Source organism: Simochromis diagramma, unplaced genomic scaffold (genome assembly GCF_900408965.1).
Source record: "Simochromis diagramma unplaced genomic scaffold, fSimDia1.1 OVJJ01000685.1, whole genome shotgun sequence".
Taxonomy (NCBI): Eukaryota; Metazoa; Chordata; class Actinopteri; order Cichliformes; family Cichlidae; genus Simochromis; species Simochromis diagramma.
The window spans coordinates 7408614-7426062 of record NW_024387477.1 but is presented as its reverse complement, the minus strand read 5'-3'; the positions used below and the strand labels follow the sequence as shown (position 1 = coordinate 7426062).

At 39.6% G+C, this 17449-nt stretch overlaps 1 protein-coding gene across 4 annotated transcripts in view; it reads left to right on the top strand.

The window, feature by feature from the left end:
• LOC120723733 (glutamate receptor 3-like) overlaps positions 1-17449 on the top strand; it is a 92201-nt gene that overhangs the window by 37856 nt on the left and 36896 nt on the right. For all 4 annotated transcript variants that reach the window (XR_005693817.1, XM_040015401.1, XM_040015400.1 and 1 more), the window contains exon 4: positions 10308-10495. Coding sequence is in view for 3 of the 4 variants with exons in the window: in XM_040015401.1 (XP_039871335.1) it covers positions 10308-10495 (188 nt within the window). In the remaining variant the exon portion in view is untranslated. The remainder of the gene's footprint in view (positions 1-10307; positions 10496-17449) is intronic.

Here is a 17449-nt window from a genome sequence, read left to right as displayed (position 1 = left end):
AAGGCTCTGTCTTCACTCTTTCTGTTTCTGCAGATTAGAAAAAAGCTGCTGGGAGACTTTCGTGATCAGTCTATTGTCATCGTTATTGATCACCCCCTCTGAGACGTGCACACACAGCTCTACATGTGTGCAAGGATGTCCCGCCCCCCTCTTCGTGTTATAGTACGTGCTAATAATATGTCACAGTATGTGTGAGGGATAGACAAGAAAGACTGACGGAAGGGGGAGGGAGATGGAGACGTTCTGAAAAATCTGTGGGAGGATTTTCAGAGTGGTGAAGCAGCTCTTCTCCCTCCTGCATATATGCACTTCTAAAGATACAGACAGCATGCTGCTTCTGTTTGATTTGACATGCGCTGTCTTTCTGATTAGGACAACACTTGGCAGTAAAACTGTTGTGGTTATAGGCCTACTGTAAATACCACATCAAAGCCTTGGCTACACACTTTTGGGCTACTTTGCTTCACGGTGAATGCTACGTCTCTAAAGCGTTCTTCTCCTGTGGGCAGGAAGAAGCTGAGGAGCTCTAACACAGCGCGACCTGATTTCACATCACATCACATGTTTCTTTTTTTTTTTAAAAAAAAACACAAGTTGATCTGTTTCAAAGCCTAGTTTTTTCTGTTAATTGGCAGTTTTTCTTCTTTTTTTTCAGCTGTTTGCTTTAGAAGTCAATAATACACAACCCTTTTAAACCGCAGCCTATTGTATACAAGTTGTGTGGCTATACCAGATAAGACTAATAGTAGGCCAGATAAAGCCTTCCTCCTAAGCCCAAGATTTTGATCTCCACTGCACAAACACTAGAGCAGGGGTCAGCAACCTTTAAGACCCAAAGAGCCATTTGGACCTGGTTTCCATGCAAAAGAAAACACTGGGAGCCGCAAATACTTTTTGACATCTAAAATGAAGATAACACTGTATATATTGTTTTTTAGGTGTGTTGCTTATGAAATCCATGAAGTGCTACAGAGAAAATTACATTTTATTTATGTATTTAACACATTTTGAACTCTTAAAGAAATATAACAAAAGGAAAGACACCCAGCTGAACTAAAATGATCCATGTAGCAAACAAAAACTGTTGTGCTGCCACCCTTATATCGCCTTTGTGCTTTTGGAGCCTTGACCTGACTTTTAAAAAATAACTGGGAAAAAAGCACTATGCTGCTAAAAAATGAAAAATAGATATTTGCAAAATTCTGCCTAAATATGTATTTTAGCTGGTTAATGTGTGTGGCGGGACGTCGTCTGCAACGCCGCTGCAGAGGAGGCGGACGCACCTGAGCGGCACCCGCAATCACGCCCCGCCTTAACGTCTGTGCCATCTATGCTGTTGATATGCTATCGTCGGGTCTGCTGTGGTATGTTTACAATGGGACTTCTGCTCCTGAACCTCTGCGCACAGCGTCTGCAAAGCGGGGCTGTACGAAGTCACTTTTATCTTTACGCAGGACTGTAAGCTGTCATCTGTGAGGCGTGAGCGGTGTTTGTTTTTAACAAAGTTCACGGAGGAGAATAGCTGCTGACATAATGTGGATCCGAAGATCCATAATTGGCCTACCTGGGGTTGAAAGTCTTGATAAATGCACGGCGTTTCGCGGCTTCCGCGAGTGTGACGCTTATTTTGAGCAATGAAAAAATAATAAAATATAATTTTATTTTTATATGTCAATATCACAATAATCTTCCAATTTAGAACTAAGTTAAAAAAAACTAAGTTAAAAAAAAGAACTAACATAAATAAAGTACACTTCAGCTAAATACTTATAATTTATTTTCCCAAACCACGCAGAGCCGCACTATAAGGACTAAAGAGCCGCAGGTTGCCGACCCCTGAACTAGAGGGATCCTCAGAGCCCCGTGAGCATACTTAGCCCAGAGGCAAAGACTCGCCAGACCTTAAATATTTTAACTGTTTATTCTGGTTTCCTCAAAAGACAATAGAGAGGGGGGGGGGACCACACATGGTAATGTCTATATAATAAAATATAAATGCAGGAACAGTTAATGAAGAGTGAGATTTTGACAGCTTGAGAATTTTAAACAGATTGTTGCTCTGCTGTTTCACAGCTTTTCAACTTCAACCAAGGCGTCTCATTAATGGCACTCGATGTAGCTGTGCACCCATAAAGAAGTGATACCAAATATAAAAACTGTCCAAAGAAAGTTGTCCTGAAATATATAAGGCTAGTCATGAAAAACAATTGTGTGGCTGTTATGACTTAATTGTAGTTAAATGTATACAGCTAGCTCCATAACACGTTGGACAAAGGCACTATTTGTTCGTTCAGTTCTTCCTCTGTACACCACCACTTTGGATTTTAAGAGAAATATTATCAAGACTTGATTAAAGTGCAGACACTGAGCTTTATTTTGACACATTTTACAAAAGAGTTTGCATGAATTGTTTAGGAATTGCAGCCATTTTAAGACATATACATAGCATAAATATAAGGATTGTTTCTTTTATTCCTAGATAAAAATCCATTTCAGGCAGCACCTGCCTGAAGCAACATGCATCATATGACTAACTGGCTGTCAATTGTCCATTTACTTATGAGCCTTTCATACATGGACCATGTATGAAAATGTGTGTAATTCTCAGAGGTGTCACTGTTCACCAGTGTTGGGGAGTAATGGAATACATGTACCACCGTTATGTATTTAAAATACAAAACATGAGCAACTGTATTCCGTTACAGTTACCGTTTAAAAGGGTGGTATTTAGAATACAGTTACTTTGTTGAAAAGAAGGGATTACACAGAAGTCTTTTCCTGTTTCATATGTTAGGCTATGCCCTCTCTATTTTTGGTAATTCCAGAAACGGGAGCTGGAAGCATGTAAATATAATAATAACCACTGGAGCCAAAAAGAGTGCCTGACGAGCCCAATTGTAAGTAAGCTATTAAGACTCGACTGTACACCGTGTTCGTGTTTTCCTCCGAAACAATAAGTTCAGTTGGAGCAGCCTTTTAACGCCTCTCTCTGTCTCTCACTAGCAAAGTGGACCTAGACAACAAAGTAAAGCTAGTTTTCGGCTACGAGCCCGACACGGAACCGGACGTATTAGCCAGAGGTCCCTTTACTACGGTTCGGAGCTGCGGACCTGTTTTATATACGCGCAGAATAGTTTTCTATACAAGATCGCTGCAAAAAGTGCAGCCTTACCTAATGTCCACCCTACTGTTACTCATTTTATATTAAGATTTAAAAATCTAGTTGCTATTGGTATGGCTAGTAGCCTTCAGTAATAGTAATAAATCACACAGCAATAGAACATTCATAAGTTGTAAAAAGCACGATAATAAATTAAGTAATCCAAAGTATTCAGAATACATTACTCTCATTGAGTAACGTAACGGAATACGTTACAAAATACATTTTGGGGCATGTATTCTGTAATCTGTAGTGGAATACATTTTAAAAGTAACCTTCCCAACACTGCTGTTCACATATTTATGGATTATGATTAAAATGTGGAACTGCTTGCCCCCCAAACACTTTCCTCTAGTGTTAGAAATGCAGAACATTTGACACACCTATTTTGTCATTTCTGCCACAATATTGTGCAACTAAATAAAAAAAATTTTAAACCTTCAAGGCGCTTAATCTAGAAATCTTAATCTTCTGGAAAAAAGAAAAAATTCACCTGCATGACTTTACCAGCAGAGGTAAATGGTTTAAGCATATTTTTAAAAATGACCTCTGAAAATTCAGTTTTCCCTTGAACTACACACTTATGTAATTATCTAAAACGCATAAAGATGACATCCCAACTGTCTCAAAAGATGTTCAGCGCAACTCAAGTATCAAGCCTACAATTAAGAATCAAAGGCATTATCTTCACCGTTTCCATTCAGTTGTTTAAGATGCCCTTTTAGACCATGAACAGTGCTCAGCAGGGCGTTTCAGCTCCCCAGAGACTCTCATTTACAAGAGGATTGACAAGCTAGAGGGAAAAGCAGCCACATTTACTGCCTGCTCAGTGGACAACACCTCTTTTTCACATGTGCTCTTTAGATTTATCCTTCAGAAATTGGTTCAGATTGAACTGGTTTTACCCTCCATCTCTCCTTCTTTGCCATTAAGTGGTAGCTTTAGTTGTTTGTGGCCGCTGTTATTTATTGTGTACCACAGTGTGCTTAACGTCGACTCATCTGCTTACATTTCATTATTTGATAAGATCAGTAGAGTTTGACGCAGTATGGATTATTATAATACCAGTGATAATACAGTGTAATGATATGAGGTAATGTGAGCGAGTGCTATACTGCAGTTGTGCCTCTGAAGCTCACAGTCAGTCGTGGCTAATGCGGAGGTGTATGGCTTGAGGAATTTGCAATATTTCTCTGAATTGCCTAGTTAGGCTGGATCGGCTGTGAGATATGAGAGACGGCTGTGAGTAATAGAGGGGGAGAGAGAGAGATGGAGGCCTGTGACACTCTGCATCGAACCCTAATGAGAGGCAGGGAACCAAAGGAGCTGGGCAATGAGATTAGATGCAACTCAATTCAATTACTGCTGAGCCGCCACGGGTGACGCTTCAAAACTCATCCTGTTAAGATCCGGTTCACAGACGAAGAAGAGGACTGCAGCTCTCACTCAGCCACTGTACGCTACACTGCCACAACATCTCATTCGCAACAGTTCTGATTTATAAGCACACGGGCCGTCTTTAGGCTCCTTCTGGATTTGATAGCAGAGAAATGCAGAAATAATTGAGTTTTCACCCATCGCAGCGGTTCCTGCACTGCATGCTCCACAAACTATACAGTTGTTTCAAGTGTGTGTTTTAGATTTAAAGAGCAACATAACTCCGCTTTTTTATATGCGGGGGGGGGGGGGGGGACTTTATTCAAAAGCTAAAGTCAGACCAGGACGCTAGTCTTCTGCCCTCGAGTTACCCCTCTCCTCTGTCTCTCCAGTACTCATTATACTTCCTTCATCTTAACTCTGATTCCTGTTCACTGTTCGCTGAAATAACTCTTTTGAAGATACACATTGTGACTGACCACACAGAAAGCTGTTATGAGTCACCATAGGTCGCAAAGGCTCCAAAGGGAAAAAACACACACACACACACACACACACACACACACACACACACACACACACACACATATATATAAATGTTATAATCAGTTCTATACAAATATGAAACATCTCTGAATGACCTCACCTGTATATGGCGCTCAGGGATGTTTCAACACTGACAAATTCAGCCGTGTGTTTTCTCTTTTGCTGCAGTATTCATTTGTCAGAGTTAACATTTATTTTGGCCCGTATCCTGGCAACATATAGTAGAAACACTCGTGCACTTTATCAGTGGAAAAAAAACCACTGCAGCATTACTGGTGGCTAACGTCACCGCCTCGTTCTTTAGGGCGAGGACGCAGAATTGTTGTTCATCAGCCCCAAAGCACAGAGGTTCATTTCCCACATACATACAGAACAAAATATCAGATAACTATATATAAAGAATGAGTTTGCATAAGGGTAGCGATAAAATTTTAAAGACATTTACGGTGAAATAAAGTGTTTTATAATCTATCATTTGAGCGCTGATGAAATGGTGGGTTGTGCAGTTCTATAGTATTTAAAAGTTATATAAAATGTTTATGTGCACCAATGTTTTTGTGACCAGGTTGTATCTTGAATGTGTAGTTAGAGTCACCACGCTTATAGATGTTGTCCACATTTTATTACGCTGTACGCCGTGTTTGAGTCGCAAGCGGTGCGTGAAAAGTCTCCCTGTCTCGATGGCGTGATTAGCCCCGAGGAGCATGTGCAGCAGAAGCCGCTCCATGCTGCTGGATTTGTACTGCAGGGATTTATAGGTGGTGATAAGGAAGCCTTGTTGTTGTCGTCCATAATTTATGTAGTTGACTGTATTACATTTTCAGATGCAACACAGATGTGGGGCTCCTGTTGGTGGAAAAAAAAAGGAAGGTGTATAGAATTTATGGATTTTCTCCACGTTGGAAATAAATATTAGTAACAAAAGCATTTATGAGGGTCTCCAGTGCTCTTTAGGAAGATTAATTTACTGATTGGCTGAATCTGGAGATGGACTCTGGTCCAAGAAAGGTAAGTGGCTGATGTAATCTTGGAAGAGCTGCATGAAGTACCAAAGACATTTATTATATTTACTTGCTGGTGGAGATGAAGAAGGAACTATCAGTCTTCTCAGGGCTGTCAGATTAAGTTGCGCTCAAAGGATACTGTTCGGTTTTTTGATAGTCCCAATCAGAATGCATGCAAACTTTTATGCTGACTTTTGAGAAAACAGCAGCAAAAAGCAGGCCTAATCCTTTTCTGGACAGACTATTTACCACCACTAGATTCCATCTCTTAATTTCCATACAAATGTAAAACTAGGCAGGCATGGAATCTTCTGTGAATCTTAAATGAATCCAATTGTTCCCACACAGTCCAGGGTTTGCCAGAGGCAGAGGGGGAGACAAAATGCTGCACAAATCAGCAATTTCAAAATAAAAGAACTATTTGATTGTAATCTGATTGACAGAACAGTATATCCCTCCTCCACATAAAAGCATAATTCATGTTTTTCACTTCCCACTTCATCTCGAAAGTGAAAATAGGATTTTTTTTGTTTGTTTCATTTTCTGGACAGCACACTGTAGATCCTTGCATATGTAAAGCCCAAATTTCCAAATCATTTCCGCTGCGAGAATTTAGTTTTTCTATCATTTAAAATTATTCTGAGACATACTATTGTGCCTTTCAAGGAGCACGGGAATCACAGATTACACTACCCTAAACAAATACATACACGCAGCCCTGAAACAATGAGCACCCTATCATTTTAACCCACATGCATGGCATGTCGTACACCCAATGTGATTAGCGTGTGGTAAATGATACACTGGCATTTTTACCTTTACCAGCCTTCTCAACAGTTCCCAAACCAACAGAGACCATTTTGACCCAGTTAATCTGCGTGACATCTCTTAATGTGAGAAGCTTTTTATTGCCGGGAAGACTGCCATGCTATCCAGCTGGCTTGTGGTTGGTGAGGTTGTGAGCATATGCCTCAGGAAAATGAATAATGCATCCATGTTATTCAAACCTTCACTCTGTAACTTGTGCTTTAGGTAAAGGAGATCTGAGGAAGTTTAGCACATGAGTGCTCTGCTCCACTCATGTAAAAATGATGATAGTTTAGAAAATGTTTTTCACTTCAATTTTCTTTTCTTTTTTTATGTAACCAGTTGCGATTGATAAAAGTAATAATTCTGACAAATTATATCTATATCCATATTGTTTTAAACTCACTACAGTGTAAAGTTTTTGACCTTTAATTCTGGTAAGACCTGTTAGCTAGACTCACTCTTTACATACAGTAGTATGGAAACTCTGTTTTGCTACAGGTTACATTCATAAGCTATGAGCTGAATCCTTAGAGCCCTTTCACCTGATAACCAGGTTGCCACATAACCTTGAGATCTGGCAGCTTAATGTCTCTAGGCAGTATGCCACCGCTCCTCTGGACAGATGACACAGTGTGTGTCAGTCTCCACTACTTGCTGTACTGCTTGCCAAAAGGTCGTCTGGTGGAGATGTGGCTGTGTGCTAAAGCAATGTTGGCACACCAGGAGCACAGACACACATGGTACAGTAGTCTCAAAGTATGTGGAAATCCAAAAAATAACAACAACAAAAAAAAAGAGAGCTACTTGACCAAATGAAAAAGAAAAGACATGCAGAAGACAAATGCAGTGAGTCACAAAGAGGCTTCCTTGTTAGAGCTGCTGTTGTTGCTTCTTTGGTCTCTGTGCAGGCTTTGTTGGCTGTCTGCAGCCGGTTCACGGAGATAAAGTTGTACAGAAAAATAGCTCAAAATAAATAACAAAGGTAAAGTAAAAAAATAAATAAATAAAAGTAAAATGTTTACTTTGCCCACTTATTTCATATTATGTCCGACAATTTCCATAACAGCCTCCACAGACAGGTTTTAATGGTTACAAAGTCTGCTCGTTTTTTTAAAGGAGAAAACCGCTCTGGTAGTCGGTCACCAGATTGAAGTTAAACATTGTTATTGACTTCTTAATAATGTTGTCTGTAATTTCTTCCAGACTTCATATTAAAATGCCATATCAAAATTGAATCTGTTTGTTTGCCTTTCATTTCCATATTGATGTAAAATTATGTTTAGCAGGCAAAAGTATCAGGTGTCTGAATGAAGTGGCCCATGCACTAAACCTGCCAAAGTTTGGCTAAAAGAAGCTAACTATAAAAAAATATATTGTTGGCATGCTCTTGGTTTGAATTTAGCAAGCTTTGAATGTTTTTAGTTGGATGTTGAGTGTGTCTGTCATTTCCTTATTTAACAATATCGTAGCATGGGTTTAGTGTTAATGTTTGTTGCTAATTTAGTAAATGTGAAGGTTAGCAGGTTAGAATGCTTCTCGACTTGCCACAACTGCTGTAAGCATATTGTACCAAACATAAGGTACTGTAGGTATTTAATTCGAATCAATCCAATAAGGTTTAAATGTTTACAGTGCCAAATGCAAAACTTAAGCCAAAAAATAAACACTAAACCTAATTATAAAGAGAAGCTAAATGGACTGTTAGCTAGCTGTGAGACAGTCAGCTAAATCTGGGATTGTTATTGATGATGCAAAAAGCCTCGGTAATTCTGACCATAAATTATATCAATGACCTTATTCTTTGTAATGGTGGGAATGCTTATGCCCATACAGTTATGTTGTTTGTCTTTGTGTGCAGAAGCTAATGTGAAAGTTAGCAGGTTAGCATACTTCTCGACCTGCTATAACTGCTGTAAGCATGCTGTACCAGACATAAGGTACTGTAGGCATTGAGTTCAAATCAATTCAATAATGTTTTAATGTTTATAGCACCACAAACAAAACTTAAGCCAACAAAATAAACACTAACTAATTATAAAAAGAAGCAACATGGGCTGTTAGCTAGCTGTGATAGTCAGTTAAATCTGGGATTGTTATTGATGATACAAGAAGCCTCGGTAATTCTGACCATAAATTATATTAATGAACTTATTCTTTGTAATGTGAGAATGCTGATGTGCATACAGTTATGTTGTTTGTCTTCGTGTACAAAAGCTAAAGTTTGGGATATGTCCAAAGGATTAACCATATTGAGAATAAGGGTCCAAGCACTGTAAAGAACCTTGCTGGCTTTAGGACCGACAGGAATTCATTTAGTGGTCTGGGTTCATATTCTTCTTCTGTTCTTAGCATAGGCACATGATTCCCTTGGATTATTTAACATTTCCCATCCATCTTTTTTTTCATCCTTGTCTCTGCTTTGGAGCCTGGCTCCGCTGCCTTGAAGAGTTACTTTTTGCCCCCAACATCGCTGTGATGATGTTGCACAGAAACAAAATCTATATTTGTCTACATGTTTGCCAGGGCATGCTGTTGCTGAAAGATTATTTTTTCTCCTTGTTTCCCTTTCTGTATCAGCTACGCACATGACAGATCATGTGAATATTATAAAAAAAATTGAAAAATAAGCTTATTGCACATGTTATGACTGCATTCTGCTTGGCCTAATGATGTTTGATTTTCACAATCTTCATCACGTTCATGCCCATTTGTTATACACTGGAGACGATTTAAGCCATTTTTATTTCAGCTTGTCCTACATGCAATCTATCCCTCCAGAAATATGGTTACATTATTCATTGTGTGGTATGTGATTTGACCATAGTGTTTCTGAGCACTCTGTTAAATGAAAATATTTCATGTGTGAATTAATCATTAGAAGGGCTCATTTTCCATTCTTCTAGTATTATAATGATCACTTGCTACCACTGGCTTGGATAAATCTTTCATTGTCTTTATCTTAAAATGAGTTGGCAGGATCCTCCAAGGAGACACAGGCTGCAATGTGTTTCACCGCACTGTCAAAGTTAACATGTGGCTGAGCTAAATGCCATAATTTAATTGATGCCAAGTGCAATAACATCACCCACTGATCTTTTAATAATATGGAGATACGATTCCTGTCCTTTCACTTCATTATGATACTGCCTTGTCAATATGCAAATGTGAATTAAACACACATACACACAGGCACACAAAGTCTAGACTCTAGAAAATATTTTAGTGGGCTTGCAGACTTTGTAATGCTATTTTAGATTGTAATGAGATGGCCTTTAACCTCTGGATTCAAGCAAAAACCTCTCCAGAATAAATTAGAAGCCTCTCGGCTCTGCATAACTCTTGATGTGTGCTGGTCGATTTTTTTGTTTAATCCTCTGAGTTACACGCTCTCACTCTCTCTCTCCCTGTAGGTTTCTCCATACTGCAGGCCATCATGGAGGCAGCAGTCGCTAACAACTGGCAGGTGACCGCTCGCTCTGTTAGCAGCACAACGGACGCAGCCGAGTTCAAGCGCATCATTGAGGAGATGGACAGGAGGCAGGAGAAGCGCTATGTGATTGACTGCGAGGTGGATAGGATCAACACTATATTAGAGCAGGTGAGCCTCTGAGCCTCAGTGTATAGGCATGCTCATTATATCACCGCCTACACTTACACTCTACCTCAAGTCCGTTTTTTTCGCTTGCAGTAGTAGCAGACTAAAACAGCAGATATTAAAAGGACTTATTTTATTATATACCAAAGTTTATTTAGCAGTCTTCTTGAACACTAGTTGCATCTAAATACATGCTTTGAGTTATCTTTGGCTGAGAGGCAAGATCATTATGTGTAATAAAAATTGTGCACTTGTCAGGCTAGGTTAACAGAACATCTAGCATTATGGGAAATGTAGTCTCTGTAGTTTGTTTATAATACTTACAGTCAGGATATTTTTGTGTCTTTGTGCTGCCAACGTTTCAGTGTCGAATGACTGATGTGTAGCGTAAAAAGCGTTAACCTCCAGAACTCTGCAGGTCCTCTTAGCTCTTTTTTATCAGGTTTAAATTAATGTGTTCCTTTTTTACACATTTATTTTTCAGTTGCAGAAGGCAACGCTTTGTGGAGAAAAAGCTCCACTTTATCAGTGAAGTGATAAAATCAAGAAACATTTAATCCGTCTATAATTTATTATCTAAGACTTTCAGGTTTTTGCTAATACTGGTGTTTTTTATGTATGCGTTTGACTCACCATAGCTAATTTTGGAACCAAACCTTCTTTCTTTTTTCTTTCTTTTTTCCTATACTCACTCAGTTTGGGATCACCTAAGGCCTATGAGACATAGCAGCAACCCTGCCTATTTGAAGAGCCCTATTTGGCATTGTTTGGTTGCAACGTCTGATGCTGTCTCGTTTGAAAATCTTTGTGTATTGAAGCTGCCCGAGAGCCCAAGGTAGCGAGAGGTCTGAGTGTGAGCAGCCATTTGAAGAGACCACTGATGATGCAGCCCTTTTAATCCTCTCCTAACAACCCAAAACCCCTCCGTTCCTCTATCACGTCCATTGCCTGAGGAGAAAATGAAAGGTCCACCAGTCCTTGTAGTAGGGGAAACACAATTACCATGAATAGATGAGTGGCTATTATGCCATGCATCTCCTCTGCTCGCTTGCTCCTCTCCAGCCTGCACCCCTGCCTGCTGCCGCCTGCTTATAAGGCAATCAGTTCCTGAATTGGATTCTGCTCGTTAACATTCATTTAGATATTGGCTTCTCTTTGCCTCACAATATCCCCTCAATGACTGTTAGTTTCACTTGTTTTTTATGAATCTAATTTGATCCCAGAGTCATAGTTTAAAACAGAATAGCTTTTAGTAATAATTTGCTGTGTCTAATTTAATTCTTGAACCGCAAATTTCCTCCCTTTACAATTCTGGGACTATATCGAAATACGTTTCCGTTCAAAGTGTTGGAATATGCTTCAGCTTTTAAGAAAAGCTTAGAACACACATTACACATCACGTGTGAGGCATATTAATGGTTGCGTTTTTAATTGCTTTCTCCCTGTAAACAATAATAAGGATGCGGGGCAGTAATCTGTTTGATGTTATTCTGTTCCTGTCTTTGTTCCCGTTAATGATTGTTCTTTCTTTTTTATGTTGAGCTCTTTCCTCCTCAACATGCGACGATAATCATCATCATTCATTTTTCTGCCTTGGCTTTTTTTTTCTACAAAGAGGGGGAAAATGTAGCTTTTGCAGAAGCTAACCTTCAAAGCAGCAGCGTGCTCAGTTTTGCCCCTTGTTTCAGTGACAATCTTAGCGTGGGATTGTTTTTTGTTAGAGCTAATTGAAATAATCCAGCTAGCTCTGCCAATATAGATGAGTCATGAGGCATTCAGGGAAGCTGCTGGACTTCACTCTGCAGCTGCCTCCTATCGGGCCATTATACATTGAAAGAGGAATGGACCGTCTCCCACGGGGGCAATCATGCCAAAAATGGCACCCACTGTCTGCTATGTGGTAAAACCCGCTGCTTCTACCTGCTGTAGTAGTTCTATTAACCAATGATTGTCGACAGATAGAGTTTAATCTGTGGCAGACTGGTGGCTGAGTTCGAACAGAACCGGTGTGCAGGCGCTGGTGTCTGCGTGTCATAATGTTGCTCCAATCCATCAAGGTCAGTGCCTGTTGAGAGAGGATCATGACGCAGAGCAGATCCAGCTAGCTGATTGCTGGGGGAAATGGGAATCAGCTCGGTGGCTTAGTTTTATGATTTCAGTCTGAGTAATCCCACTGCTGAATGGATTTTTTTTTTTCTTCCTTTAAGCAGACAATGATGTTCGTGGAGTGTCGTTATCGCAATGGGAAAGTGACGAGCTTGCACAATTGTTGCACAGAAAGAGAAACCTCTGTGCTGCTCTTCATTAACACCGCTTTTGATACAGTGCCTGTGAACGCTCTGCTGGTTCGATCTAGTATAGTTATTCAACTTCCAAATGTCAGTATGGTACAGATATTTTATGCATCCCTAAACTTAACACTTTTTTCAAGGTATTTTTTTTTAACTTTGTACTTTTAAATAAAATTAGATATAATAGATATTCGGGTGTTTTTATAGTTATTGTTACTTCTTTTCTGTATTTTAGAATTTTTCATTTAATATAAATGAACAGCGAAATAAACTATCAAGTAATTAGACTGCTGCTCAAATGCTAATGCATCACAATTACAATTGCACAGTCATAACAAAGTTTTTAAAAATCTGTCATTATGCATACTTGATACTTCAGGTACAGTATATTGTGCCATTCACAACTAGATACCGTAGTGAAATATACTACAGTTCAGGGCTAGCTTGCATAACTCATCGGTGTGGTAAGAACATATTGTCTGCAGAAAAGCAGCCATGGGAAGCAGTTATAATGTGAAAGTCAAAGATCTCTGTGTGCACAGTTCCATTCAGGTATCAGCTTTGCAAATAGTATTACCACTAGCTGTACAGAAGCACAGTAAACACGCAGGTTAGCTGTTTACCTTTAAAAGAAAATAATTTGTAATTTAGAGGAGACTGTAGACCACTACTCTTTGTGCGATGAATAACCATCTAGTAAAACGTTCTTATGTTATTCTTCTGAATAGCTAACTATATAAAAAGCCAAGGCAAGCGTGGGTTCTGTATATAGCATTTTTCAACAGCGAGGTCATCCTGAGTGCTTTTTACAAGACTTAAGAAGCCTTGCAATAAAACTGAACATATGCTGAGAAGGTAGAAGGCTTTCTCTTCTCTCTTGATCAAATTACTATGATTAAATTGTTATTTAAGTGGTCGTGCTTCCCTTCTAGAATCATAATCAATTAATTGGCTTGCTTTAGTTCACCTACCATGTTCTTAAATGGAGGTTTCTACAGACAAACACAAAACAGAATGTGCCTCTTCTGTGGTTGGCGCCCACCCACCCACCTGAACATTTCTTTTATTCCCTTCGTTTTTCATTTGACATGATGTAAAAGCTTCATAAGAGAAGTATTTGCATACTGCTGCATCAGGCCAAGTTTTGTTTACTCGTACGAGAGCTGACTGAGCGTCCCTACAAATTTGTTTTGAGATGCTGAGGAGAATGCTACGCCCGGGCCATTATCATTTTATGCTGTAACAACCACTCAGGATTTATCGCCTATAAGACTTCTCCATCAATACTGCACTGCAGATAAATTAACCCTATGGCAAATCTTTCCTTATGACTAGAATATCAGACCCTCTGCCAGCTCTGCTCTCCTAAACATATCCAATCAATGTGTTTCATCGAACCATCTAGGTTTATGATAGCATACATGAACCAAAATATTTATACCGTTAAAGGAGCCCTGTAAACAAACAGCGATCATCTCTGTATTGCTAGCACTGGTGGTTTTTAATAGTGAGTGCATGTATTGCAGCCTCTGAATGTATGCTTGTTTACTTGACTGTATGTGTTGTCATGCCTAATCTGATTCATCAGTGAGATTGCTCGTATATGTATCAGTTTCTGTGCTCCTTGCTGGCTGCCTCTTCTCCTGGGATTTCTGCACTGGAGTCTGTTTAGAGGCAACAACCTGCTCATCACTAGTGTAAAGAGAGACAGGCGGGCAAGCAGACAGGAAAGAAAAAAACAAAATAATAAAATAAAATAAAAAACACAACACACACACACACACAGACAGACAATGGCATCTTGGACAGGCCCAGGGCAAGCAAGCTGTTCAAAGACAGGCTGGCAGTGAGCACCCTGCCAGCCACAAAGCTGCATTTTCATACAGGAAATAAAAACAATAAAAAGCAAAAAGGATTCACTGAAAGAGCATGAAAAAAAGTAGGTGCATTTGGGGATTTGTTAGAACAACATTTTGCTGCCTGTAGAGGAATTAAGGGTGGCCATATTGCCTCCCCATGGAGAACTGGAGATCGTCCATCCGTTTCTCCCCTCTCCAATAGAGAGTTCTGAGAAAACCGGCAGTTCCATGTATTATAGAATCTCAAGTCTTTGCATGATATCGAATTTAAGAAAAGGGTAGGACGTTTTACCATGGGAGATAAGAAGTAGTGGGAGAGGGAGAGAATGGATGACAGATCGCCAGCAGCATATAAAAGAAGGCTGTCAGCAATAAACAGAAGAGTCTCAATTAGAGCTGGGCGATATGAGATTTTTTCATATCACGATATGTTTTTTTCATTTCAGGCGATAACGATATATATCACGATATAAGCCAAATAACTATATTTGTAAGATTTAAATGTGCCGTTGCTCACAAGTAAAATGTGAAATAATCAGCAGCTTGTTTTGATTTAAATATTTATTTCCCATAATAAGTTCAACAGGGTAGATGTACTTAAGGAACATGAGACTTTTTCAGATAAATAAAGGCAAATATTGCAAACTACACAAAAGGCAGCCGCTAAAGCGTTTAAGTTTCAAAATAGAACAAACGAAACAGACTACTAAATTGTCAATTCCACTTAGAAACAAAATATTAATTCTAAAAATAAATCTTAGTTTGTTTTACAGAAGAACAGACAAAACTGACTAACTTTTGTCAATATCAAATAAACTGAGAACTAAAAGGAAATTCTCAATCTCTCCTTGTTGTATAGCTTAGCTTTTCAAACAGTTTTAACAGTTACTTTAGTCTGACAAAAGCCGAATGACGAATTAGCGCTTCCAGTCAGAGACTGAGGCTACGTTCACACGTACACGGGTATTTTTGAAAACGGAGATTTTCCGTTTTCGTTTTAAAAAATAATCCCGTCCACACATCAAGGCAGAAATGAAGGAAAACGCTGCTATGAACATGCCAAAGCAGCAGGTGGCGCTAGATTCCTAACCATGCAGAAATGTTGGCCAATCAGAAGTCTAGAAGCCTCGGTGGGAAAAAGTAAACAAAGCTGGGGCATAGAAGCAGAACCGAGTCGTATGTGTGGACGGACAGTAACTGTGTGTATATGTAAGCATTTAAACACTGCAGAGAGTAGAATTAACAGTAACAGTATTGTAGAAATTCATTTCACCGAAACAATAACGTGGCGCAGTGTGACGCATGCACCAGTTTATTGTATTTCCAGACTTGCTTTCGGCACAATTTACAGTGCACGCTACTCTGTTTTTTTGTCAGACTTGAAATAGCCGAAATACCTTCACACTACGGAACTTCTATGGCTCTTCCGTTCGACAATCTCTCCGGCGTTGGAACCATCATCTGTTTTCTCTTCGGTCACGCTCGGTTGATTTTTCTAGTCGGCACACTCATTTCCTCCATTACGCGCTGGCTGCTTCCCAAACAAACACACGTGCGGCTTGGCACTTGTGCTGTACGTAACAAGTCACGCGACGTGACGCTGCGGCTGTGATTGGTTCGGCTCTGCGCTACTTAATTTGGATTGGCTGACCTTTTTTTTTTTTTTGTTTGTTTGTTTTTTTTTAAGAGGACAAGAGCGGCGAAGTCTATCGCGATAGTTTAATTTCTCTATCGAGTAAAAGTTATATCGCGATACATATCGTTATCGTTTTATCGCCCAGCTCTAGTCTCAATCAATGTTGCAGATGACTCAGTGAAAACCCAGGAATGACATATTGTGACATGCTGGCAAACATGGATGTGAGTGAAGGTATTAAAGAATGGGAGGAAAAAACAAATCTGAATAAATGCACTCTGGCAAGCTCCGAGTTACAAGTAAAACACCACGTTAATCCCTCTCTTGCAGTCATCGCCCTTTGATTACACATCGTTGAGAAAACTGCTAAGAAAGCAAGCTAATCTCTCCACTGATATAAAAGACGCTTCTGATCTCAACATCAGCTCGTTGCCCCCATGTTGCTTGATGTAAAGCTAGGTGCTGCTTTCAAATCCCTGACACCAACCTTAGGTGTTGAGGGCCATTTATTAACTGTGATTATAGAATTAAATGGGATTAAAGTGTTATCATTAAAAAGAATGTGACCTGCTGACTCAACCAATGAATGAGAGGCTGAGACCCGGGCGCTGTGACTGTGAGATTTGAACATGTTGCCATAACTGTGTGAGAATACAGTGTATAATATTGCAATATATAAACCAGAGGAGCCCCTTTCACCTTATCAGTCATGTGAAATTGCCTCGTTCATTTTCAATAAAAACTGAGTAAGCCATCTTTCTCCTTTAAAGTTTTGGCACACAAGCATGCGGCTGTCTCTGCTACGTTTCCGATGATTTCTTCCTCCCAAGGTATCAACTCTAAGTAGTTCTTGTATCTCAGCGCAATGATAGACATAATCATTTGAATATGAGTCAGGTGTTTCTAAAACGTTCCGCATTTGGGGGAAGGCCAACACTTCAGGGGCATATATCACGGCTGCCAAGAAAAGCGTCTCAGCCACAGCCGCTATTTGCTGTTAATTAGAGAGTGCTCCACTAAAAGCACTTCTATAAGCGCCTTGAAGTAAAAAATGGGAGTTCGAAAAAGGCGAAAGTCCTTTTACATCAAAGCATATAAAACTAAAATTCAGCCTTCTGCCCCATCCTAATTGAAGTGGGACACTTAGGAATCTCTACAGTCGCAAGATTAT